The following is a 26,192-nucleotide window of genomic DNA, read 5'->3' as shown; positions in this document are numbered from 1 at the left end:
TTCGCAGCCCAGAGCCCTCAATGGCAGGGCGCCTCTTCATTTGCGGGGTGTGTGTGAAAGAGACTAATAGAATATCTACTCACCCCAGATAGGACTCCAGCAGACAAAAGAAACAATTACACCCAAACCAATTTTGTTTTTTAGAGTTAAGTTACAGGAGCATGGGGGAGGGGTGTGGGTGACTCAAGAAGCAGCCGCATCACCAGCAGAGGCTACCCCAGCACGGGGAGTGAAAGCTATAACACTGGAGCCAACCTTCCACCTCCTCTATATTCTAGTACATCAGAATGAAGTGCAACCGAGGATCCTGGTGGAGGGGGGGGGCAGGGAGCAGCTGGAATCTAAAGCAAGCCCTCTTCCCCTCCCCCCACTTCTTCTATGAGGAAGTGTCAATAGGCCAGATCCTGTGAGGGCCACACGCTGGTTATCACGGTAATTTTGCTTTCAAGACAGCAGTGGTGTATCACGCCTGGGGACAGAGGTCCACTAAATAGGACTTCATCAGAGCTGTCCCCCTGCCCCAAGCTCTGCTGTGTACAGTACTAAGTCCATCCACCTGCCCACAGCTCCCACTGCGCTGGACCTGGTGAACGAGCAGGAAGGATGAGTGCAGCCTGTACCCTGAGCATAAGGGGGAAAGGGCAGTCTCTGAAAAGTCTTCCTTGATAGATCCTAGATAGGTTTATAGTGAGGCCGTTTACAATTTTTCCTTGAAGGAAGAGTTCAAATTGAGAATACTGATGGAGTCAGACCCTAATTTAGGTTTCTTTTCATGTATGTATAGATGCATGTGTGGTTCCTCAGTAATCATTAAATTTTTTTAAAATCGTGTATGTTTAATCTACAGTATATGTGAGTTCCGGGGTGCGTAGGCCAGAGGCCAATATACAGAGTCTTTCTCTCTCCTTCTCCACCTTTGTGTTTGAGACAGGGTCTCTCTGAGCCCAGAACTCACTGATTGGCTAAGTTGACTGTCCAGTGAGCTTCAGGGATCAGCCCGTTTCCGCCCTGCCATTATTAGGGTTATCGTTGCAGGCTATAGCACCTGACTTTTTATGTGGATACCTGGATGCGGAGAACTCAAATTCAGTTCTTTGTGATTGCATGGCAGTTGCTTTCCGACTAGGCTATCTTCTTCATTTCTTGAGAGGGGCTTTCTCATTGGGACAGTTTATCAATCCATCCAGTCTGGTTAGCCAATGAGCCCCAGTACCTCTGCTTCCCCTGGTCCTGGGATTAATTACAAATGGGCATCACAGTCCTGGGCTTTTTACGCGGGTGCTGGGGATTGAACTCGGGTCCTCATGCTTGCACAGCAAGCATGTTACTGGCTGAACTGTCTCCCCAGCACCACCTTCAGTTTTGCTTATGGCTGAATAGGATCTGTTCCCCATCCCCCCCTCCCCAAAAAGATCATTTTGGTTGGAGGTGGACTTAGAAAAAAAGAAGCACTTTTGGAGCCTAGCAAAAGAGACTCCTGCAAGGTTTCGTGTCTGGAGGGATACTGGATGCCAGGACAGGGGCCAAGTATGTGGATAAGAGGGAGTGACTTCAGAGTGAGGTAGGCCTTGGCTGGTAGGGGCAGCATGGGGAAGGGTCAGGAATGATTTCCAGGTTTCTCTTGTAGGACCTGGGCTGCCTTTCATCAGGGTAGCATCTAGTGATAGAAGAGCAAGCCAGGTTGGGAAGAAATGATGGGTTTGGTTTTGACACACCTGTGGGATGTCTAGGTAGAAGTTCAAAGATGTGGCTAAGGAAGAAACTCAGACAAGAAGGACCGGAGATCTGACTGGAGCTGTGGGATATCAGCCCACAGCTGATACCAGCCGGCAGAAGCCTCCAAGAGGCTGCACAGCCCCAGCCCACCCATGCCTGGAGAGAGGAGGCAGCAGGAGCCCCCAGGGTTACGACATCCCTAGGTGATTTGTAGGAAAGATGTCTCCTGTGTTTGTTTCTAAGGGGGCCTTCTGGAGGGAATCTAAAAGCCCACATTCTGATCCTCGGTGTAATTTCCAGTCATTTCCACCAACAACATTTGGTTCTTATTATCAAAAGATACTCACACAGATGCTGCATTAAAACCTTGGCTTTCACGGATAAAGAAAACAAGATAATCTGAAGCATTGCAGCAGCTCTCAGACATTTACGATTCCAAGAAACGCTCGTTGGCTAACTCTCCAGCAGATCCATTTCCAGTGTTTCTGGGTGGAAGAAGGCCAGCTGCTCTGGGGATTCAAGGCTGTCATCTGAACTTGCAGCCGGGAAGGCCAATGGGAGGAGGCCTGGGCATTTCCCCCAACCTCCAGCCTCTCACTCAGGGTGGGGGGGGACCCAGACAGGACTAATCAGGGCTTGTTTACTGAGAAAGGAAACAGGCCAATGCCACAAGTCATCACATGAGATGTGTTCTCATTTGATGTTGCTCACCAAAGGTTCCAGCAGCTTGTTACCGGGAGGGGTGACTTTTCTAAGACAGAGATGGAAAAAATATTTATGCAGGGCTCATGGTTTGTACGTTAATGAGGAACTTTACCCTTCACTGCTGTTAAATTTGATCTCAATGATTTTGGCTCCTTCCATGTAACATTACTGGCATGGCATGAAACGTGCATGAGCCCTGGATATCCCTGAGTGTATTTTTCACGTAATTGCCATTTAATTCTCAGAATAAGATTAGGATGGCGGTGTGTGTATTAACCCTATTTTGCAAATGTGGAAACTCAGTCTTGGGACATCTAAGTTGTGTTTCCAAAAGTGTATGGGCAGCGAGAGGACAGAAGGTATTCAGGTGTCGGCTGTGACCCTACACACATTTGACACTGGGGCTGACTCCCAGAGGCCACAGTGACCTGGGATGGGAAGTATGCACCTTTTCGCATGTCTCACCCATTTACTCATTAATGGTCTGTATCTTAGGTGAGTGACTGGGGTCAGAAACTTGGCCACAATCACAGGAAGCTGAGAAAGCCCACCCTGGCCCCAGGCCTGACGTTCTCCACTTGGCATGGACTCCACTCCTCTTCCTGCATCCCCAACTTGTGTTGCTGCAGGCAGATGACACGGCCTGCCTCAGACAACTGGGCTCCATCAAGTCCTCAGTTCTGGGAACATGGAATACTCTAGATCTCAGTGAAGTTATGGCTTCATCAGGCAAGGCTCGGGGAATCTTGGAGAAGAGGCAAAAGAGGCTGAACGTGTAGCTAGGATCGTATGGAAGGGAGCCAGATCCTGAGTCTTTCTGTTACTGCCATAATTTTACGCACACAGTTGGCATGAAACTCAGTCAGCTCATCACCTTCCCTGGCATGTTTCAGCTGAGTCTGGGACAGCCTCCTTTTTGCTACGTGCTTGGTGCCTCAGTGACCAGCCAGCTCCCTCACCATCCAGCCAGACCTATCACGTGGATGGCCAACTTGTAGCCCCTGAGTGGAGGCGGAACTCCCAGAAAACAGACTGGTGGCCATGGGAAAGACACCAATGCCTCAGACTCATGAGAATGACTTCCCGGGTCAGGCTCAGGGTAATGGGAAGGTCTCGTCCTGGTCAAAGTCGAGATGATTACAGTGTGTTCTGAAAGGATCAGCCACAGTTTCCTCCTTCCCAAGACAGCTTCCGACATTTATCTAAGTTAATAATAAAAACATCAAATTCACTCTCAGCCATTTTGTGGGGCCATTTGAGTTGAGCTGTCCAAGCATTTGCTTATTAATTTCTGCCCCTCTGCTCTCCAGACTACATATCATTTCTTATCTTCCCCCTAAATGGTGGGCTTGAACCTAGGGCATTGCACATGCGAAGTAAGAGTTCTCCCACTGTGGTGGTTTGGATGAGAATACTCCCCCCTAGACTCAGATGTTTGAATACTTTGTCCCCAGCTGGTGGAGCTGTTTGGGTAGGTATTGGAAGTGTGACTTTACCAGAAGAAGTATGCCACTGGAGTGCGGGTGGTGGGCCTTTGAGGTTTCAAAAGCCTTGCACCAGTTTTGAGTTTGTTGTTTCTGCTTCCTGATTGTGATTTAAGATGCACGTCCTGGGGATCCTGTTCAAACCACCTGCCTGCTATCATGCTTCCCTGCCATAATGGACTCTTACCCCTCTGGAATCATAAGCCCAAATAAACCTTTCCTTCTCTAAGTTGCCGTGGTTATGGCGTTTTTGTCACAGCAGCAGAAGTTTAACTAATACCTCACTGAGCTCCACCCCAGCCCTCTTAATTGCTACAGCCAGGGGCATAGCACTGTGCCTGCCCACAGCATGTGGCACCTGTCGGATGAGTGAAAAGCCAGTCCCTCCTTCCAGACTGTGAGCTTTCTGGAGCAGCAGCACCATCATCCAGAAAACTCGACTGTACAGAGAAGAGATGCACAGCATTCGCATATGACTTACAAGGGCTGCCGACAGAGCACAGGTTGAATGTGATTTAAACTGAGCACTGCCAGCCTCTTGATGCAGCCTTTTCCAACCTAGGAGGTGGTTGTCACATTGAATGACACCAGGCCTAGCTAAGCATGCTCTTTGATACCTCAAGCTGTCTCTCAGGTGCCGCTGCAGGGGTTTTCCTGCCTGGTTGTCCCTTATGTCCCACAGGGGTGCTGGCCACTGGACTTCCACTGCTCTGCCCAGGACCAGCATTCCCCCTTATCAGCTACCTGGGTCAGATAACCGGGCTACACCGTACCTGGCCTGTTTCTCCCTGGGTGAATTCTTCCCTGGTGGCTCCTCCATCATCATATCATTTGGTCCCTGGTGGGTCGGTTTTCCTCTCAGTTCTCAGGATGCTGAGCAGGGATAACTGCGACAGTACTAAAACCCTGGCTGTTTAGGCTCAGACTGTGAAACTTTCTCCCAGACAACTCGGGCAATAAACCCAAGTCTTGCACTCTTCAAGGCTCTGGGGGTAGCGATGAATGAAGCAGTCCCTGTACTCAGGAACATGCATCTTAGTGGCCAAGAGGACGATGAATGATGGTCCTACAAATGAGGCAAGGACCACGAGATAGGAAGGGCCCATGGGGGAAGCACCTTTGTATGTACGGGCCAGAAAAAGTGTTCGCCCTCCTGTAAGGTAACTGCTAAGCCAAGTTCCTAAGAAAGTAACAGTTAGCCATGTTTGCATCTGGAAGAATGAGCATGTCATGCAGAGGGAATAGTAAGTATGGAGGATGCCCAAGGCAGGAATGTGGGGCAGGATCAGGTCACAGCAAGAAAACAAGGTGGTTGGGGGAGGGGTGAAGAAGGAAGCAGAAAAGGAGGTGGCATGGTCACGTGGACTCTAAGCTCCTCTCTCAGTTGAAAAGATCTGCCTTCCATTTTAACCCTGGCTCTGTGGTTATGGTGCCTTGAGAAAGAATGTGGGTGGATGGTGGGGAGGAACAGGCATTAAGTGAAGAGATTAGGTCGATGCTGGCTTAGGTCAAGGTGTCACTTTGGTTCAAGATGTCTCACCCATACTGGTGAGACACACTAAAATTTGTTTTATACATACATATATACATACTCACACACATGCATACACACACACACATACACATTCAGATATATTGAAGACTGGCAAACAGACTTTGCTGATGGGTTATATCTCTCTTTCTTTCTCTCTCCTCTCTCTCTCTCTCTCTCTCTCTCTCTCTCTCTCTCTCTCTCTCTCTCTCTCTCTCTCTCTCTCTCTCTCTCTCTCTCCTTCTCTCCCGTGTGTGTGTGTGTGTGTGTGTGTGTGTGTAAGAGAAAATTCAGTGATAAATCCAAACTTTCTGCCTAGAGCAGTTACAAGAATGGAGTTGATGTGGACAGAGACAGGCTTGGAGAGGAGGGGGAGCAGGTTGGACACACTTTTTTAAAAGAAGCTCTAATGGGGATTGAACCTAGGTCCCCTGGAAGAGTAGCCAGTGCTCTTAGCCACGTAACCATCTCTCTAGCCTAGGACACACTGATTTGAGACATCCACGTTGATTGATCAAACTGGAATTCAAGACAGAGACTGCTTTGAGACTAACAGTAGAGCCCCACTCTGCAACTGCCCTCTCCACTTAGCTTTCTGCCTGGTTCCCCTTGTCCTCAGCTTCCTTTCAAGCCTTGAATTCAGGACAGACTGGGCTCAAAAGAGAGCTGTACTAGGGAGCTGTCACCCATATAAAAGTGGCTGGAGCTCAGCCTAAACCTGTCTCCATAGTTAGACAAGAAAGTCTAACCCAAAGTGACTTCTGCCATACCTAGTGAACAGTAGCCCAGCTTGATGTTTAAACATGGTGGAACCTAACTTTGGTTATCTGTTGCTAAGAAACTGAGTTTCCCTGTCACAGCAGTTGAGTGGCAGCCAATCATAGGTTACCAATTGATCAACACAAGCAATAAGCTTATTTCTATGTAAAAAAAATTATTTTTTTGAGACAGCGTTTCTCTGTGTAGCTCTGGCTGTCCTGGAATTTGTTCTGTAGATCAGGCTGTCCTCAAACTCAGAGATCTGACTGCCTCTGCCTCCCAAGTGCTGGGATTAAGGGCGCACACCGCCGCCACCACCACCACCACCACCACCACCACCACCACCACCACCACCACCACCACCGGGACCTGTCAATCTTTTCTCCCCTTAGCTCTCAGTATAACCAGCGTACCTAGAAAATGGAGCACCGTGAAGTGTCTTGGGTTGTAATCGTGTCTGCTTCCAGAGACTTTTTGTTGTTCCAGTAAAGTAAGTTAACCCATTTTAGATTTCGTGTGTGATCATGCACACATGTAGAGGCTAGAGGTCTTGGTGCCTTCCTCAATAGCTCTCTACCTTGTTTTACTTACTTATGTATTTATTTACTTATATACAAGGTTTCACTGTGTAGCCCTGACTGGCCTGGAGGTTATTATATAGACCAGGCTGGTCTTGAATTAACAGAGATTTAATGCCTCTTCCTCCAGAGTTCTGGGATTAATGGTGTGCACCACCTTGTTTTTCAAGACAGGTCTCTCACTGACCTGGAGCTTGTCAGGTAGGGTAGACTGGCTAGCCAACTGAGCCTGGGGATTCTCCTGTCTGCATTCCCCCAGCACTGGGATGACAGGTATGTGGGACATTTTTATGTGGGTCTGGTGACTGAACTTGGGTTTCCATGCTTATGCGAACACTTTACTGAGCTATCTCTTGTCAGATTTTCAAAAATATTCAACATTCTTAAAGTGTGTGTGTGAGAACGTGCTTGTGTGCACATGCGTGTGCATGTAGGGATGGTAGGTGGGTGTGTAGGGAGCTGGTTCTCTTCTTCCACTCTGGGACTGAGCTCGGGTTGCTAGGCTTGCACACATACTGTAAGCCTAACTGCACCCATGTCAACGTTTGTTGAACGCTTCAGGACAGGGACTCTATGGTTACCTGTTGAGCATTCTGTTCTAGAGAGGTGGCCAGAGCTTTAAAATCAGAATGGGATTTAATGCCTGACTTCACCTGTCCCTGGCCCTAAAGACTTGGGGAGTTACTTTACCCTTCTAGGCCCCCGATCTTCCTCTGGGATAAGGAATGCGTAAGAAAGGATTGTGAAGGCTTTAATAAGATATTAACTCTGGGCCAGCATGGTGTTGGACTCCACAGGTGAAAGTCCGCTGTACCTTCCCTGTGAGATTAGACTCTGATTCACAAAACCCTCCCCCGGAGAGGATGAGGCCGGAGATGGGGCCTATGGACTGGGCATCTTCATGAACCTGAGTTGAGAATGAACACTGGACCTCTTGGCAGGCCAGAGAGGCAAGGCAAGGACACAGAGTGACCTTAGATAAGAGACTTCGTGGTGACTCTGGCTCCTATGCTTGTCCCCAGCAGATCCAGATGCTTGTTAGACCTGCCCTAGGTTCTGCGTGGACGTCTCAACAAAGCTACACTGTGGACCCAAGCTCCAGTTGGGAACCTTTGGGGTGATTGAGAAGCCAGTCTGAGGTGGAGGAGATGGCCTTAGCGTTTTCTTTCTTCAGTAATCTCTGGGGTGTTCTGGTCCCCAAATTGTGTATAGTAGAGTTGAAGTTTCTCTGGATCCATTAAAAGAAGGAAGTTTGGAGTGTTTTCTAGAATAACTGTAAAAGATGAGTCCTGTGATCACGAGCCTTCTATTGGCCATGCCCCATTTCAGGGCTGTGATAAGATGTTGACCTCCCTCGTTCACAGAAAAAAACAAAGGGGACAGCTCTACAGACAGACTTCGAAGACTGTTGCCAGGTCTGGCAGAGGGCATGGACTCCACCATGGGCAGCAAGTGCCTGAAGGTACTGGTTAGGTAAGAGACCTGGAAATCTGAAGTGGTGCAAGGAATCAGAGATGAAGCCCAGTTCTGTAAAAGCGTGTTCCACTTAACTCCCTGCTTGGCTCCCACCTCCCACTGTCTTCAACAGTCCCCAGCTCCTCCCCACGCTCTGTCGGCGGCGACGAGGATTAGGACTGCTGCCACTGTCTCATCGCACGGTCACCCAAAGTGGCTGTTGCTCAGCAGTCATAATGACCTTCCCCACAAACCCTCTTTATTTGCAGACACTCCAGCAATTATGGAAACAAGATGGCCAGGGCTCAGTGGAGACAGGAGCGGGTGAGCCAGAAGCGCCACCTGCTGGTGATGTGGCAACGGCCGACAGAAACGGAGCTCAATCAACACTGATGTGCTGGTGTTTGTTAGGGGCCCTCCGTTGCAGTCCTGGTAGCAGTGGGCAGAGTAGCTGTTTTTATCGGTACACTTCCTTCACTCCTAGCAAGTGGCCTCATGTTTCTCTGCGGTCATCCTCCTGCCTTCCCGAAAGAACAGTTTTGCTGATCCTGAAACTTCGAACACATAGAATCTTATGTTGTACACTTTCGTATCTGGTGTGGTACTTCTGCTCATAGTTTCTGTCTCTGCCTTTGGGTGGACGTTGTCAGCAACTTATTCCTGTGGTATTATGAAAACAACACAGATGTGCACTTGGCTACCTGTTGATAAACGCTTTGGTTGACTCAGTGTACCGAACTTGCAGTTCGGCTGTGGGATGTGACTTCATCTTCCTCATTCTCTATATTACTCACCCTGTTTGTCTATTTCTATGGATTTTGGTATATTCGGTGTTCTATAGCCATTGGTACTAATTCTACCACATTCTCAGCACCCAGAGGAACTCTGTACCCTTTAACTACTCCTCAAGCCTGTTCCTAGCAAAAGTCTAACCTGCTTTCTGTCTCTAAAGGTCTATTCTGGACATGTCCTACATAAAAATGTAGTTAGACTGTGTGTAGCCCTTCATGACTGGCTTCTTCCCTTGGCATGTTTTCAAGGCCATCCATGCTGTGTGTGTTCTGTTGGCATCTCATGTCCTTCCAGGGCTGAGTAATCGCTGTGCAGACATCACAGTTTATTGATCCATTTGCCTGATGGACATATAGTGCTTCTGTGGACATTTCACTGTGTCTCCCTCCTTGTCTTAGGGTTAGGGTTCCTATTTCTGTGAAGAGAACTATGACCATTACAACTCCTATAAAGGAAAACATTTAATTGGGGCTGGTTTATAGGCTCAGAGGTTAGTCCATTGTCACGGGGCGGGGAGGACACATGGTGCTGGAGGAGCTGAGAGCTCTACATCAGGACTGGCAGGCAGCAGGAAGAGAGAGAGCCACTGGGCCTGGCTTGAGCTTTTGAAACCCCAAAGCCCACCCACAGTGACACACTTCCTCCAACAGGGGCACATCTATTCTAACAAGGCCACACCTCCTAATAGTACCATTCACTATGGGCCCATGAAGGCCATTTTTTTTCAAACCACCACACTCCTCAAAAGCAGGATGATCACCACCTCAGTTGACTGTCCATTGCCTATGAAGAGAATGCTGCCCCAAGCTGATTTGTTTAGCCTGGGCACCCATTGAAGGAACTCTAGTTGGCCTAAGCATGGCAAACATGGCCCAAGTTCCCCTGCCTTGCTAAAAAAAACATTAGATTACGTTCGTAAAGCTAGCCACCAAGGTCTATTCCCTTATTTGGCCACTTCTGCCTCCTGAGGCTGACTACCAAGGTCCAGCTATCAAAGTACTGAACTCCAGCAATCAAAAGCCCCTTTTGGCTGCCCTAATTAACAGGCCCAGTTAAAATTAAACACCTCATCCTAACTTGAGGTTTTACCTTTTACCTTTCTAGACTGCCATTTGCCTATGGGTCACACGTCTCCTCTCTATTCAGATGCAGTTCTTTGTCCCTCCAGGACAAATATTCCTTCCCTCCTCCCTTGTTCTTTTCCCCACCTCCCTCTTCCTCCATTGTTCTCCTGTCTTTGTCTTTTATTCCCTGCCCCTTGTCCCTCTGGGACAAACAAATCTTTGTGCTGAGAATTTGGTCTTGAGGTGCCTTGTGCCAAATACTGGTCCCTTCATCATTGTTCCCCATATAATTATTGATACACACAGGGGACACTCAGCATTTTATTCTGTGATGAGATGACTTGTGATCCTAGCCTCTAGTAGCTCAGGCTGTAACCTTCTTGGAAACAAGGTAACTATCAATGCAGTTGTGACCATGAAGTCCTCAGACCCTGTCTCAGTAGGACTGCTGTCCTTATCTTCCTGGCATCTCCATCACAGACTTTTTTCAAGACAGGGTTTCCTCTGTGGAGTCCTGGCTGTCCTGAAACTCACTCTGTAGACCAGGCTGGCCTCAAACTCAAGAGATCCGCCTGACTCTGCCTCCCGAGTGCTGGAGTTAAAGGCATGCATCACCGCCCGGCTTCCACCACACACTTCTAACCTCAGAACTGTAAAGAACTAGAAATGCCCACTGTTTAAGCTGCCCAGTCTGCCATGGCACTCTTAAGGCTCCCTGTCCAAAGCATCCACACCCACCCTTTCTTCCATGTGTGTTCTTGTCCCATAATGCACTCTTGGAGCCAGACACTCCTGCTCAGGAAACGAGGGCTGAGTTCCAGAGGTAGATTCCCTGGGCTTGGTACTGGGGCCACCCAAGCATACAGAGGGGCACACAGTAGCCCATAGAGGAGCCTCTGAAGGGGCTGGGCCCGGGTTCCTTCTCTGATGGGTGCTTTGGTTTCTATGGGCCTCTGGCAACATGGTGGTCACTATCGCAGGACTCCACATGGCTCCAGAGAAGAGAGGCCTAGTCCACCTGTGGCTGGACCATTCACAGGGTATGTGTGAGTCCCTACAGAAAACATGAGGTAGAACAGCAGGTCCCAGTTTTATGACAGAGACACTGGCTATGTGAAAAGACCCAGGCAAAGTGAAGCCTGTGGAAAGTATGGGTGGATCCTGTCATTGCCTAAACACCCTGGGCCACTTGTCACTACCACTGGACTCTTGGCCCAGATGGGCGTTTGTAAAGGACAGGCCTTCAAGGGTACCTGTTCTTACCTGTGCCCAAAAGTGATGGCCATTGACAGCACACTGCCCTGCTGTACTGGTGACTTCAACTTGGTCTGACCTTCCTAAAAGCCCAGCAGCTGTTGGCGGTGTCAGTGGGGGCATATTTCCTCGAGAATGCATCTGTGATGGGTGAATGTGGAGGTCTCCTTGGTCTGGACAGCCTCTTCAAGTCTTACCAACCTGAGGACAGCCACAACAAAAAGGAGCACTCTTGCTGGCCGGAGCTTGTCAGAGTGGGGATGTGAGCAAAGATGAGACAGATACTTTTTGGACCATATCCCTGAATGCTAGGTTCTGGTGACAGGGCTGAAAACTGGAGCAGAGACTTGGACCCTAGGATGGGAGCTGCACAGCAGCAAGGGAGGCTGAGCAAGTAGCAGAGGGCACTGGGCCTTCCCCAGCTAGCAGGGCATCTAGGTCAGCTTGCTTTCATTACAGCAAGAAATAAAAGCTGAAGCTTTACAGAAGCCACTGTTGCCCGGGGCTTTGTTACAGGAGCCAGGAGATGAAGAGGCTGAAAGCCAGACTTGCTGGGTTCCATCCTGGGGGCTGACATTTCCTGGTGGTGGTGGGGGGATCACACAATAAACCAGATGTGTGCCTTTAACTCAGATTCACACACTAGACAATGGCAGAGGTTCTGGCAGCCTCTGGGGTGAGAATGGAACAAAGGGTACCTCATGGGGCACACAGAACACCTACGATGCTCACTGAGTTAGCAAGTGACTGTAGCAGCTAGCCCCGAGCTGGAGCCGCACACCGGCCCTCGTGTCCTCTCCGCTGTGCCCTAAGGCCTTCACAGAGCAGAGCTTCCAGAGTGCACACTCCCCAGGTGATGGAATGTAATGGGGATGTTCAGACAAGGCGCAAGCTCACTTTGAAATAAGTGTGACTCCGAGGGGACCACACTACTATAAACAAGGAAAAGGGGAGTTTTTCCTATTAGCGGCTTCTTGTATTAAACTGTGAGAAATAATCTTCTGTGGGTTGACTTGCGGAGGCTTCATCCATTTGCTTTTTCCTGATAACAGAAGAAAAGAGATAAGCCCACGGGTATTTGATGCCCACACTACAGAATCCATTCCAAGACTAACAAGCTCAAAACAAGAGTTCCCCTGGCCTAGAGAGATGGTTCAGGGGCTTAGAGCACTGGCTGCTCTTGCAGAGAACCCAGTTTAATTTCCAGCACCTACATGGAGGCACACAGCAATCTGTAACTCCTGTTCTAGGGGGATCTGATGCCCTCTTCTGGCCTCTGTAGGCACTGCATGCAAGTGGCATACAGGATTTATGCAGGCAAAAAGACCCCTGCACAATATTTTATATATGTGTGTGTACATACATACACATCTATAAATATATACAGAGTCCTCTCCACTATTCTTCAGTGGTGACACCAAAGTTAGAGGAGGGACTTGGTGTCAGTGACTCATGGGGACATCACACATGAGTATGACAGTCTTGTTGGGTCATATCTGAGTGTTCCTTTAAGCCCCAGTGGAAGCCATGACAACTGTCAGTCGCAGTGGTGACTGAGTTCTGACTGGAGCAGATCCCAGGGTTCCCCTCAGTACTCAGTTCAGGATACAATAGCTGAGTGAGCGAATACTTGCCTGGTGATCTTGTTGTTAGTTTATCTGCCATAGCTGTATCCTGGAGCCACTCTTGGGGTTCTGTTTATACTCAGGTGACTCTAGCATGTGAAAGTGCCTGGGAGTCCTCCTTGCCTCTGCCTGGAAAGGCTACATAGTAGGCGACCACTACACCCCAAGGCTCAACTATGAAGCCTCCTCTAGAAAGTCTCCCTGATTCCCCAGGTGACTCAGTGTCCCTCAAGCACCTAAGGTACACAGTGACCTATGGCTCCGCCCACCTACTCTGCACCTATGTGAAGTCCCTGACACTCACTGTAAATGCTGCTTCTTGGCCAGGCTGAGGTTGCTGCAGTCCAGGGCCCTGCGCAGTTCCCGCTGCAAGCGCTGCTGCTGACGCTCATGGAGTAGGCTGGTGCGAGCCTTCTGGATCCTGCGTCGGTCCCAGTCCATGCTGCGCTGGCATTCTTCCTCCTGAAGCCTCTGAAGGCAGGAAAAAGGATTTACAGCCTTCTCTCAGGGCCCAGGAGCCCAGGGCGTTCATCAGAGAAACCTGGCTTCTTTTTATGGGTGGAAAGCTGAAGCTTGGAAGAGAAGGGAGATGACCTCGCCCACCCTGCCCTTGTCCTGTGTGGTCTGACTGCTTTCTGCCCTCAAATAGCATTGATGTTCCCTTATTCCTGAAGGACCTGGAAACTTGGCTCCCATGGCGCTCCCAGACAGACTGATCTCAATCAGATCCTCAGGAGGGTTCCCAGCTGGCTTAGCAAGCCAGATGTTGCCCCCAGCAAGTTGTCTAATGTGGGGATCATTTGCGGAGTCCCTGAGCACACTGACACTGAGCCTCACTCTGTGACAACAGTGTCACCATGAAGGTGTGGGTGATAGCCTAGTTCTAAAAGTCCTGCCTGTCAGATCCTTCTTTGCGAAGCATGGAGCCCTCTTGGGCACTGGATTAGTGTGGATTAGTGTGGAGAACTGACTCCCAAGACAGTTCAGCTTCTCACAAATGATATCCTGGGAGAAGCAACTGGGAGAGCCAGGTTGAAGGTAGATGAACATCTACACCAGGGGAGCGAGTGGTGTCCGTCATAGTCTCATGGCAGGGCCCAAAGTCAGCCTGCACTGGCTTAGCCACCTGCCACCTGGGAGGGGTGGCCTTGCTTCTGGGAATCTCAGAGGCTTTTCTGTAAAGGGACTGTCCAAAGACGCCACAGCCAGTGGCGTCTGTAAAGGGACTGTTCAAAGACATCATGGCCAGTCACGCACTTGCCTTAGCGTGAATTCTATTTCTCAGATCACCCGGGGCTCAGGAGAAGAAGCACCAAGAAGCATGGAGCAAGGGCCCGAGTGAGAATCTTAATGTGCTCTTTCTCCCTTTGTGTGGTCCTGCCTTCTGAATCTTCTAGAATAAAAACTGGACCAAAATTCTGGGTTTCGGGCCAACCTTCATTCCACAGTCCAGCTGAACAGATGTGTGACCGACTCTGCTCCTTACTCTCCACCTGGACCGGCCTCCCCTGCACCCTATCCCAGAGCAGCCCTCCCTCACCCCAGCACCTCTGCCTACTGGGTTGCTGAGAGTGCAGGTCACATCCTGGGAGTTCTGTTGTGCAGGGGTTCCCTCCCCTGACCTCTAGGACATCTCTCTTGGCATCCGTCTACCCACCCCCTCCTCCCCTGCTTTCCGCAGGTCCCCGCTTTGTAAATGATGGCCATGCCTGAGCCTCTGCTGTCTGCCTCACCCAGGATCACACCCAGGGCTGCTACCGTATTACTTTCCGCAGACGACACCTCCCAAATGTAAGGCTCTGGCCTAGACCTTGTTCTGAATTTTGATCAGACACCCTGCTTCCTCCTCAGCTTTTCCCCACTTACACTTCACCTGGAAACTGTAGACAGAGAATAGAGTCCCCAGCGGCCACCATTCTCTCATCCTTAACAGAGAGCCACTAGTGATGCATGTCCCGGAAATGGTATCCTTACTTCTTCTTCTACACCATTTGCTCATGAATGCGATGGCTGGCATTTAAGCAGCCACTTGCGCAAAGTTAGGCCCAGGTGCCAAAGATAGCAGAATACAGTGGCCATAGAGCTTCTACTTAAGCCTGAGACTATTCTGAGGACTGATTACATACAGATTCTACCTTGTTTAAAACGCTGTTGCCCGTGCTTTTGGTTTCCTTTGCTTTTGCCACATCAGGCAAGCCTAATCCCAGAGGTAACTAATGGACATTATACTGTTAACACATCCAAAGTTGTACCAGTGAGCACCTCTCCACCAGTATGGCCCTCCCACCAACTTCCCATCTCTGTAGAAACCAGGTCCACCCTCCAAAAGGCCCGCAGTCATCCTCTGCTCACCTCTCACACGTGCTACACACATCATGTGTGGCCATAGTTTTTGGCTCTAATTCCCCTCCCACCAGAATGAAAGCTGCCTACAGCAGAGGCATCTCTCAGAATGAGCACTGACACAGGAGCTGGGTGTGGGGGCAGCTCGGGGGTGCAGAGGCGGCTCTGTGGCCCAGGGAGGAGCTCACCAGCTTCTCCTGGATCTGTTGCTTCTGAGTGAAGCGAATCTCCTCCAGCTGCTCCTTGCTCATGCCCTTCCAGCGGTCAGGGACTACACGGTGAGGCCCGAAGGAGCTGGCTGCCTGCTGTGGGTTCTCAGAGAGCAGGTCCCCATGTAGCAGGTTGGTGATCTCAGTCATATTGTCCTCTTGCTCTTTCTGCTTCTCATGCCTCTTCCGTTCTGCCAACTCCATAACCTGTGTAGAGAAGGACCTCTGGAGTGACTGCAGGGTCAAGACCACACCTGGGCCCTGGCTGCAAGCTGGAGATTATCAGAGCACTGTTGGGCAGTGGCTGGGCTTTGGCTCATTCTCCACTAGTGTGTGTACGACTGTAGGCTCTGTACCAATTTGTCAGAGCAATGGGCTGCCCCACTGGCTTGTCTCCAGTACAGGGCAGTGTGCATTCCATGGTCCCTAAAACCTCTGGACATCTGTAGGCCACCGCCACAAGCCTCCACAGTGGTGACTTCTAAAGGTGGTAGCACACAGCTGCCTCAGCAGTCCTAACAGTTTCAGCATAGCCCCCATTGCAAATGAATTCCTGCCTGGCGGTGGTGGCACAGCTAATCCCAGGACTCAGGAGGCAGAGGCAGGTGGATCTCTGTGAGTCTGAGACCAGTCTGGTCTGCAGAGAGAGTTCCAGAACATCCAGGGCTATACAGGGAAACACTGTCTCGGGGGGCGGGGGAGAAGAACTCCTGTTGATTTACTGCTCAAAGCCTGGATGTGAGGGACTGTGTGATTTGTATAGTATGCCTGTCCTCTATGGACTGCAGGTATTTCTCTGTACAGTCAAGGGACGGTTATTCTTGGTTGTTAACTTGACTACATCTATAGCTGGACTTATCTAAAACCCAAGCTGCTGGGTACATGTGTGAAAGATTTTTTTTGTGTGTGAATTGGATCATTTGAGGTAGGAAGACTGTAGTGATTTGAATAAGAATGGTTCCCAAAGGATCATATATTTGACTACAAGGGAGTGGCACTGAGGATTAGAAGGATTAGGAGGTGTGGCCTTGTTAGAGAAAGTATGTTGCTGGGGGTGGGCTTTAAGGTTTCAAGAGTCCACACCAGGCCCAGGTCTCTCTTCCTGCTGCCTGTGAGATAGCATGAAAAGCTTTCCATACTTCCCCAGTGCCACGCATGCCGCCATCTTCCCACCATGACGATAAACGGACTAACCCTCGGAAACTGTGAGCAAGCCCCCAGTTACTTGCTTTCTTTCATAAGAGCTGCCCTGGTCATGGTGTCTCTTCACAGTAAGAGAGACTGACTAAGACAGTGACCCACCTTAAATCTGGTCACACTGGTAGCAGCCTGTACAAAGGATACTGGAGAAGGAAGCCCTTGCCCTTCACCAGCTTGCCCTCACTCTCACTGGCAAGCTCATTCCTCCACTGGTGTTAGAGCCTACTTCTTTGGGATTCTGAGGTATACTGAACACCACCTGAGACATCCAGCCTCATGGACCAAATGGACAACTGTTGGGTTCTTGGGCTTTCTTTCAGAAGATGGCCATTGTTGGAATCACCTGACCATGACCTGTAAGCCACTCTAGTAAACCCCATTTATATAGAGAGATTCATTCTACCAGATCTGTTTCCCTAGAAAACCCTGACTAATACAGGTGGATTGGGAGACATTTTCCAGCCTTGGCTGCTCTTCTTAGAGAAGAACAGGCAGAGGACTTGAAAGGCAGGGGCTTGTAAGAGGCCAGCTGCCTTGTCATCAAGCACAGATTCTGTGGCAGACAAGACCAAATTCAAATACTTGCCATTTAGCATTTGGATATCCTTGGAAAATCACTCATCCCTCAGAGCCTTGCTCATCCTTCTAAGCCTTTCTCTACCAGTGAGAAGGCATTAATCAGCCTCTGTGGTAGGGATGTCAAATAGTCAAATATGCTAGCAGGGAATTGTTGCCAGGGTTGAAAATCTCAGCTACCAGGGCTGGAGAGATTAGCTCAGTGTTTAAGAGCAGAGGACCTAAGTTCTGTTCCCAGCACCTACATCAGGCAGCTCCCAGCCTCCTGTAACTCCAACTCCGGAGGATCTGACTTTGGCTTCTTTAGGTACCCGCATTCACATGGCTCACATGCATACACACACACACACACACACACACACACACACACACACACTTAAAAATAATAGGTCTTAAAATAAGTAGTGGCTACTGTTCAGAGTCTTGAGGATGGGCTAAACTGTCCTAACACTGTGTGCATCCTCATATTGAATAAAGAGCAGGTACTATGGCCATTCCTGCTGACTGTGACATTGTGCCTGTCCATTTAGTCTGCCCTACAAAACGTAAGCAAGGGTGGTTGTGCAGCTTCTCGGAGGACACAGATAGGACCAACCACATCCTTTCCTTTCTTTACTGTTGGAACCCTGGCAGTTGCTCTGACCGACTCAGTCTGGGATGGACATGCAGCAGAAGGGAACATTGGTTTTGTGTGGGGAGCCACTAAGGTCCAAGGCATGCCTTTCTGTAGCAAGAGTTAGTAAATACTGATGGGTAAGGCAGGTGTTGCCTTCACCCTTGTTCTGCAGATGATAAAATAGGCCACGATGGGCTTGCCTAAGGCTACAGAGAAGGGCTTTACCTTGAACCTTGCCAGTAGGCTCTGAAGCCTGCATGCTAAACCCCAATGTCACACTACCTTCAAATGAAATAAGTAGCACCCACTGTGCCTGCCCTGCTGACACAAAATGGCCTGTCTGAATGTTCTTTTTTTTTGTACAGGGTCTCTCTCCTCTCTCTCTCTCCATATCCTTAGAGTGCTGGAATTACAGATGGGGACTATCATGTCCAGTGTGGAATTTTCTTTGAATTTTAGTGTTCCTGGCTAAATGGCAAAGTCTGATTCCAGCAGGAACAGGAGCTGTGAAGGCTGAAGTGTGGCTTCCTAGGGCAGAAGCACTGAGATGGTGTTGTCTTGAGAATCTACATGGGCGCTGTGGGGTCTGAAGGTAACGCTATAGATGCTTGCTAAAATGGTATGGAATGACCCAAGCAAAACGGCACATGCCTTTAATCCTGGCACTCAGGAGGCAGAGGTGGGCAGTTTTCTGTGAGTTCAAGGCCAGCCTGGTCTATATAGTGAGTACCAGGACAGCCAGAGAGACCCTGTCTCAAAAACAAAAGGTATGTGTTTGTGTGCTCATGTACACGCGCACACACACACACACACACACACACACACACACACACACAAATCCATGAGTGAGACACCATGGTTCCATAAGAATCCCACAAGTGCTCACAGGAGGAGCTCGGTCCACGTCTGCTGAATTAATTATAAATAAACACTGAGTGGCTGCCAAGAGCCATTTAACTGTCGAGAGCGCCCTCCTTGCTGACGTTCACTGGGGCCTGGAGCTAACACCTCCCTCTGGGCTCCCTCTGTGAAATGAAAGCGCCAGGTCATGTTTAGGAACACTTGCTGGTGTGGATCTGTCCTCTGGGTCCCTCACCAGCGCCTGCAGTCTGCCCTCCTTTTCCTCTCTGCATTGCTGGAGACCAGGCTTCGCTACCTCGCTTCAGCCTCTTGAGTTTTGACTCATGGCCCATCACAGAACATTTTACTGCGTTGTATCTCATAGATTCAGCTCATGGTGTGCTCCTACCACACCATAAACACAGCATGCACTATATAAAACCCATGCAGGCACCTGAGTTCAGAGAGGTGAGGTACAAGCAGGGTGTGGTCGTGCACACCTTTCATCCCAGCACTTGGGAGGCAGAGGCAGTTGGATCTCTGTGAGTTTGAGGCCAGCTTGGTCTACAGTGTGAGTTCCAGGACACGAACTATACTGAGAAACCCTGTCTTGATTAAAAAAGAAAAAAGCAGGTAAATGTGAAATAAAGTCAACCATTTTCTTCCTGAGACCATATCTCTAGAGACAGGGAGATCTGGTAAATCACTGAGAATCGAACTGCATGGGGAAAACAGCAACAAACCCCCAAAACCTGGAGGAGTAAGCTGTTTCCAAAGGAGTAAGGGACTCAGAACAACGGGAAGACTAGGGGAAACCGGGCAGCAGAGAAGGGTGCCATTTGTCTGCACTGACGGCCTCATGACTGAGCTTGTGATACAGTAAGAACTGAGACCAGCCAAGGCCAAGTGGTGCTCACCTGGGCAGAGGCTCTTCCTGTTCTGGAGGTTTTAAAAAGTGACAGCTGTCCCCACCCCTGAGGGTGGTGAAGTTTACCGGTTTCAGTTTGAGTTGAGGGTCAGGCCAAACCAGATCTCACTGACCTCTGTTATGGTGTGAGCCCTGTCAAGGGCTCTGTCAAAGCTGGTGGTGTATGCAGTCTGAACTTGGGACCCCTCAAAACTTAGGGAGACCCAGAGGAAGCAGCTACGTACATGTCCTTCCCTTCAGGCTGAGCTCAGGGTGTGTATACCTGGTTCTTGTTGAACTCTTTCATGGCTGCACAGACTTCCTTCCTGGTCAAGCCTTCTAGCTTCTGCAAGTGTCTGGCTGTTTCATCGAACTTTAGTCTTGTCTGCATGTGGAAGTCCTCTGCCAGGAGACAAGATGCCATCAGCCTGAGTATGCCCACCAGAGTGTGGTGGTCCACACTCATTTCTACTATGGAAGGAAAGGGGGAGTACGTGCGCGGGGGGGTGGGGGGAGCTACTCACCTCACAGGTTCTGGGAGAGCTGTGTAGCTCTACATCTCCACGAGCAAGGGGTACTATGGTACTATGGATAGAAACTCTATGGATTGATGATATCTGCTGTGAATTGGTGATGTCTGCGGCAGTCCTAGGGTAAATTAGCTAGACCTTGCTAACTGGTCTATCAGGAGATGGTTTCAGCCTTACAAAGGCAAGAAGTGGTAGGAACCAGGAAAGAGGGCTGTAGAGACCAGACAAGACCCAGAGTAGAGTGCCAGGTCACAGATACTTGTGGAGTGGCAGCAAAAATTTGCCAGGCCAGTGAGGGGAACACGGCAGAGTGAAATTGGAGGGTACCAGGAGTGAAGTAGGAAGGTTTGGAATCAGAACAGGCTTCCAGACAGGGCCTAGCACTTTTAGCAGCGCTTTTGCTTAACCTCTGTGCCCCGCCCCCGCCCTCCTCTGAGGCACAGTGCCAGTAAGCTATGAACATAAGGAAAGTCAAGGGTCAGCAGCTTCTGCTTTCTCTACTTGTGCTCAGAGAGGCTCCTCATTATCTCCAAAAACAAAGAGCACGCTCTTTGTGGTGCTGGGGATTCAGGGCCTCACACACACTAGGTATATGCTCTACCACTGTGTTACACCGCAGTCGTGAAGGACCAGACTCTTTAGCCTTGGCTTCCTGACCTCTGTAAACCTTCATCCTCAGCTCACTCGTAATCTGTTCATCTATCATGTGATCAAGAGCCTAGATTGGGTCCCACATTGCTCAGGATGCACACAACACAGAGGTGATAAACAGGTGTTCAAAGCACACAAACCCTCCAAATAGATATACAAAGTGTGCTAGTCCATAGAGGGAAGGAAGGGTGAGAGAGAAAATGCTGGGAATGCCTGGCTGGGAATGTTGGAGGGTAGGAACCAAGAAACTGCTTTCCTAGGAGGACATGCTTATTCAGAGCAGGAGTGAATGGTCAAGGCAGGTGCAAAGGCCCTGAGGGTGGGAGTGACATGATGCAATCCGAAGTGAGCTAGCCAAAATGTTTGAAGCGCCATGAAGGAGGTGGAGACACCAGCTGATGCTGTCCAGGGCGGCAGAGGCCCAACATGTACAGTCTGTGGGTTGCACTGAGTCTTACTGTACATCCCATGAAGACATTTGACAGCTTTGAGGTAGGGTAAGGGCATGGGTGTGGCACGGTTCAGTGTGGTATTTCTCGAGAAGTTTTGTTCTGCCTGACGTGTTGGGAATGGACTGGAGGGGGAGTAACGGTTAGAAAGCCACTAGCAGAGGTCCATCCAAGCGAGAAAATCTGACAGCTAGTCTCAGCAATGGTGGCAAATGGACAGTGAGAAGTGGGCTAAAAGAATATGTAGGAGGTAGAAGGGGCACAATTGAGGACGGCTGAAGATGAGGTCAGGATTGTCAGATCTCTGGTTTGACAGGCAGGGGGGAGGCTGAAGGAGAAGAAGACCCAACAGAGCAACCAGGGAAAGAACTGGTGTGAAAGCCAAATCAAACGAATGTATCAAGGGGGCTGAGGCTGAGAACTGACTTTGGAGAGGAGAGCATGAAGATCGTGGGCCAGGCTGGCCACAGCCAACTCTAGTGGACAAGGTGGGCAGAGAAGGGGTCTGAGAGGGAAGCCATCAGGGAGAAAAGAGGCTGGGAGGGGCCCAAGCTGAGCAGGGGGACTGAATCAACACACAGACAGGAACAGCTGGGAAGTCAGAACAATCTTCCTGGAAACCCTTACTGTTCAGTCACTAGTGGCCTGCTCAGAGGAACAGATGCTGCTAGGAGTGCCTGCCAAGGAGGGGCTGATGGCCTCCATGCAGGCAGATCTCACGAGGGTTTTGTTGTTCCCCACGGAGAGGCTCTTTCACACCTAAATCCAGAGGTTCTCTGGGTCCACTGAGTCCTATGAGGACCTGCTAGCCCTGGGCCTGTGACTGGGCTCCCAAAGGACCTCGAGGATCCTCCATTTCCACACCCAGGAGACTTGGAAGACCTTCCACGCGTTTATTCATCTTCTAAGCAGGCCCTGCTTCAGCTCCTGTGTCCAGGTTCCCGCCCTACATGAGTCCCACCTCGGCTTCCCTCAATGATGAACTGTAACCTGGGAGTGAAATAAACCCTTTCCTCTCCACGTTGCTTTTGGTCACGGTGTTTCATCACAGCAGCAGAAAGCAAGGGAGGGCAATAAGAGTGCTCAGAAAGCGTTTCCTATACTGTAGACGCTTGAGATGTTTACTCTGAGAACCAAGGTTTTGACTTTTGTAGTAATGTTGGTGGAGCTTTGAAAAGCATCCACAAAAACTGTGCTGGAAAGACTCTTGAGATCAACCTCTCTTCTCTTTGGTTACCTGCAAGCTTGTGGTCAGCCCGCGCTCTCTCCCATTCTCTGTGCTGTTGCAGGGACCATTCTCTGTTCTGCTCCTGTTGGAATCTCTTCCTCTCATGGAAGTTTAAATCCTCTCCCATGAACTTCTGCATTCCTGATATGGTGTTCCTCATGTCATTGTCTGACACCCGGGCTGGGAGATCTTTCTTGAGGGCCAGAGGGTCCGAGAGATCGAACTCACGGCGAGTTTCTGGCTTCTGAAAGCTCTGCTGGAAGTCATTGATAGCGCGACAGAGTTGTTTCCTGTCCCTCCGTTCGCGGTCATGGAGTATGCACATGACTTTGTCATTGTGCTTCATTTCAGCAGCTAGGAAAGACACAGGACACATATCAGCTATGATGAATAAGAATGAATCTACTGCCGGGCGGTGGTGGCGCACGCCTTTAATCCCAGCACTCGGGAGGCAGAGGCAGGCGGATCTCTGTGAGTTTGAGACCAGCCTGGTCTACAAGAGCTAGTTCCAGGACAGGCTCCAAAGCCACAGAGAAACCCTGTCTCAAAAAACCAAAAAAAAAAAAAAAAAAAAGAATCTACTTTAGAACTGATTTTCATGACTTAAGGACAATGTTCCCAGACTGTAACATAACCATTAAAGGAACAGCATCCACATATATAAAAAATACTTACAAACATCTTAAGTACATAGGAAAACCAACTGAAAAATGAACACAGGTAAAGCACTGTAAAGAAGTGGGCAACATATTGAGATAGGAACACTGACCTTTCATGGGACACATCCAGACAGAATGCTTAAAATGCCCCCAGTGCATACACTAGTCCTGAAGTGAGGAATGCCCCCAATGCATACACTAGTCCTGAAGTGAGGAATGCCCCCAATGCATACACTAGTCCTCAAGTGAGGAATGCCCCCAGTGCATACACTAGTCCTGGAGTGAGGAATGCCACCAATGCATACACTAGTCCTCAAGTGAGGAATGCCCCCAGTGCATACACTAGTCCTGGAGTGAGGAATGCCACCAATGCATACACTAGTCCTCGAGTGAGGAATGCCCCCAGTGCATATACTAGTCCTGGAGTGAGGAATGCCACCAATGCATACACTAGTCCTGGAGTGAGGAATGCCCCCAATGCATACACTAGTCCTGGAGTGAGGAATGCCCCCAGTGCATACACTAGTCCTGAAGTGAGGAATGCCACCAATGCATACACTAGTCCTCGAGTGAGGAATGCCACCAATGCATACACTAGTCCTCGAGTGAGGGATGAGACTGAGATGGCTGCACTCACCGCTGCTGAAGTGTGATTGGCATACTTCTAACAGAGCAATCTGAGCCATCAATTCAACGCCAGTGTCTCTCTCACACGTGCACAAGGATACATGGATATTCATTGAAGCAGTATTTGCCAAAAACCTTTTAAAATCTGGGTGTGGTGGTGCACATCTTCAGTCCCAGCACTTGGAAGGCAGAGACCAGCCTGCCTGGTCTACATGGTCTCTGTGCTTTCACAGGTATGCCTAGCTGCACACACATGTGCACATAGCCCCCCCCACCATACGCAGACACAAAGGCACACGAAAGCAAGTTTATATTATCAAGGAAACATAGATGGTACATCTATAAACACATTGGAAATACACACTTCTGTAGAAGGAAAAAAGGGGAAACTATAACGGGGTACTCGTGTTGTATACAACGTAGTTTTCAGAAAGAACTCTTGAAGATGCCCGAGGTCAACATGGCAAAATGTTGGCATCAAGCCTGGTGGTGGACACATGTGTGTCTGTTACATTGGTTTGATAAGTTTGAACTACTTTACAAACAAGATCAAAAAGTTTGAAAAATGTACAATAATATAAACAAAAGCAACTTCATTCATACTTGAATCACTTGAACATAACCACTGATAAAAAATTTTGTCTTTTTCTGCCCATATTTCTTAAAGCCTAAATTGATAGCACATTTGTCTCTACAATTATATGCCCAGCTTTTTTATACTTAAAAAATATCCTATGGCATTTAAAAAACCCAAATGTTGAACAATTGGTGAAATTGCTGGCCATGAAAGGAAAACTGGATTTTTTTTATTGAGCTCTACATTTTTCTCTGCTCCCCTCCCTGCCTCTCCCTTCACCCCTTCAACCCTCCCCCAAGGTCCCCATGCTCCCAATTTACTCAGGAGATCTTGTCTTTTTCTACTTCCCCTGTAGATTAGATCTATGTAAGTCTCTCTTAGTGTCCTCATTGTTGTCTAAGTTCTCTAAGATTGTGGTTTGTAGGCTGGTTTTCTTTGCTTTATGTTTGAAAACCACCTAGGAAAACTGGATTCTGTTTGACATTTTGAACTAGAACCTAGAACACTATTTGAGCTACATGTATATAAAGACTACATGCACACATATTACATGCCATATGTAAATCACTGAGTTAGCTCAGAGGTCTGAGCTCCAGGATTTGCGTGTCACTTGTTACCAACAGCTGTCCTCCACAGAAGATCAGCTTTGAGTCTGAAGTAGAGAATGTGTACGTGTGTGTGTCTAAGTTTTTCCCTTTTAGAGAAGGGTTTTTTTTTTTTAAAGAAAACAATGAAAAAACACTCCTTTTATTTAAAATACAATTCTTAAGATGTACATTGAAATTCATTAGCTGCCTTTTCTTGAGAGGAAGAATATTCTCTTTCAGTTAACTGAGCCCAAGAAATTGTGGAATTTTAAAAGGAGAAAGATGTGCGTGTGTGTGTGTGTGTGTGTGTGTGTGTGTGTTCTCATTTATGCACATGCAGGAGACTGAATCCAGGGCCCTGAGAACACAAAGCATTTGCTCTGGCTTCCACAGAAATGAATACAAGAGTTCTTAAGCTATAGATGGACATTTTAGAAATGCTCACCAAAAGTTTCATGCCTAGCTTTTTCAGTTGCTTCTTTTATCTTCTGGTCATGAACTTGGACATCCCAGGCTTGTGTGTCTCCCTAGGTACAGACGAGGGAAGAGAGGTAAGAGCCGGCTGGTATTATTCAGTAGGCTACAATTCCCCCTCATCTGGCCACAGAATCAACAAATTGCCTTCCCATGCTTGGATGGCTTTGCTTATAGCTGGGTGTCCTGCCTGTGCTGTCTGTGTTCACCAGCAACTTTTTCCACTTCCTTAACCCACACACATTCCCCCAACACTGGTTAGGTACCACCCTTCTGGGAAGGAAGCCCTCTCCGATTTCCCCCTCCAGGCTCCAGTCTGTGCTGGTGCTCATCCCACTGCGTTTTTTGTGGCCGTTTTAAGGCATTGGCTCTTTCACTACTTGGTAAACTCTGCAAGGTCTAGACCCCACTCAGGTAGCCAGGGCATTTGTCACCTGGAAGAATGGAAAAACTGAGCTAAACAGGAGAATAGCAAAAAAGCAAATGCTGGCTCCCACTGGCTCCCGCTGAGCCACTGTTAGCGAGGGTAAGGCTTTTCAAGTCTACCCAGGCAAACTTGGTACTTCGGTATAAACGTTCCTTCCAAGCATTGCCTTCTCCCCCCTCCCCCCCGTGTCTTACCCCAATAATCCTGTTCCTGGCGTTGAAGACCCGTCCCTGCCTGCACAGCTCCAGGTACCGCCTCTTGTCGAGGCTGGCGTCCTGTTGCAGGTCCTTAACCATCGCTACCTCCATGGCTCTGGAATCTGGCGGGGC

General features: G+C 49.1%; 1 protein-coding gene across 1 annotated transcript; it reads right to left on the bottom strand.

The window, feature by feature from the left end:
• Nucleotides 1-12,301: 12,301 nt before the first annotated feature.
• Ribc2 (RIB43A domain with coiled-coils 2) lies at nucleotides 12,302-26,174 on the bottom strand. The gene is made up of 7 exons (XM_038344268.1): nucleotides 26,058-26,174; nucleotides 25,408-25,489; nucleotides 22,522-22,866; nucleotides 19,938-20,056; nucleotides 15,495-15,722; nucleotides 13,268-13,434; nucleotides 12,302-12,380 (listed from the first exon to the last, which is right to left on the bottom strand). The coding sequence occupies exons 1-7, from the start codon at nucleotides 26,169-26,171 to the stop codon at nucleotides 12,302-12,304; spliced, it is 1,134 nt and encodes a 377-aa protein (XP_038200196.1). The 5' UTR covers nucleotides 26,172-26,174.
• Between the last annotated feature and the right edge of the window lie 18 nt (nucleotides 26,175-26,192).

Source organism: Arvicola amphibius, chromosome 9, assembly GCF_903992535.2.
Source record: "Arvicola amphibius chromosome 9, mArvAmp1.2, whole genome shotgun sequence".
NCBI lineage: Eukaryota > Metazoa > Chordata > Mammalia > Rodentia > Cricetidae > Arvicola > Arvicola amphibius.
Note: the sequence above shows the minus strand (reverse complement) of the source record. Positions and strands in the feature narration are given on the sequence as shown.

Bases quoted from the DNA above. Each gene is read 5' to 3' on its own strand.
- Ribc2 (XM_038344268.1), bottom strand. From the start codon at position 26,171: ATGGAGGTAGCGATGGTTAAGGACCTGCAACAGGACGCCAGCCTCGAC. The intron at 22,867-25,407 runs GTGAGCATTTCT...TGTCTTTCCTAG, and splicing joins AGCTAGGCATGAAACTTTTG to CTGCTGAAATGAAGCACAAT. The intron at 12,381-13,267 runs GTGAGTGTCAGG...TTCTGTTATCAG, and splicing joins GCCAAGAAGCAGCATTTACA to GAAAAAGCAAATGGATGAAG.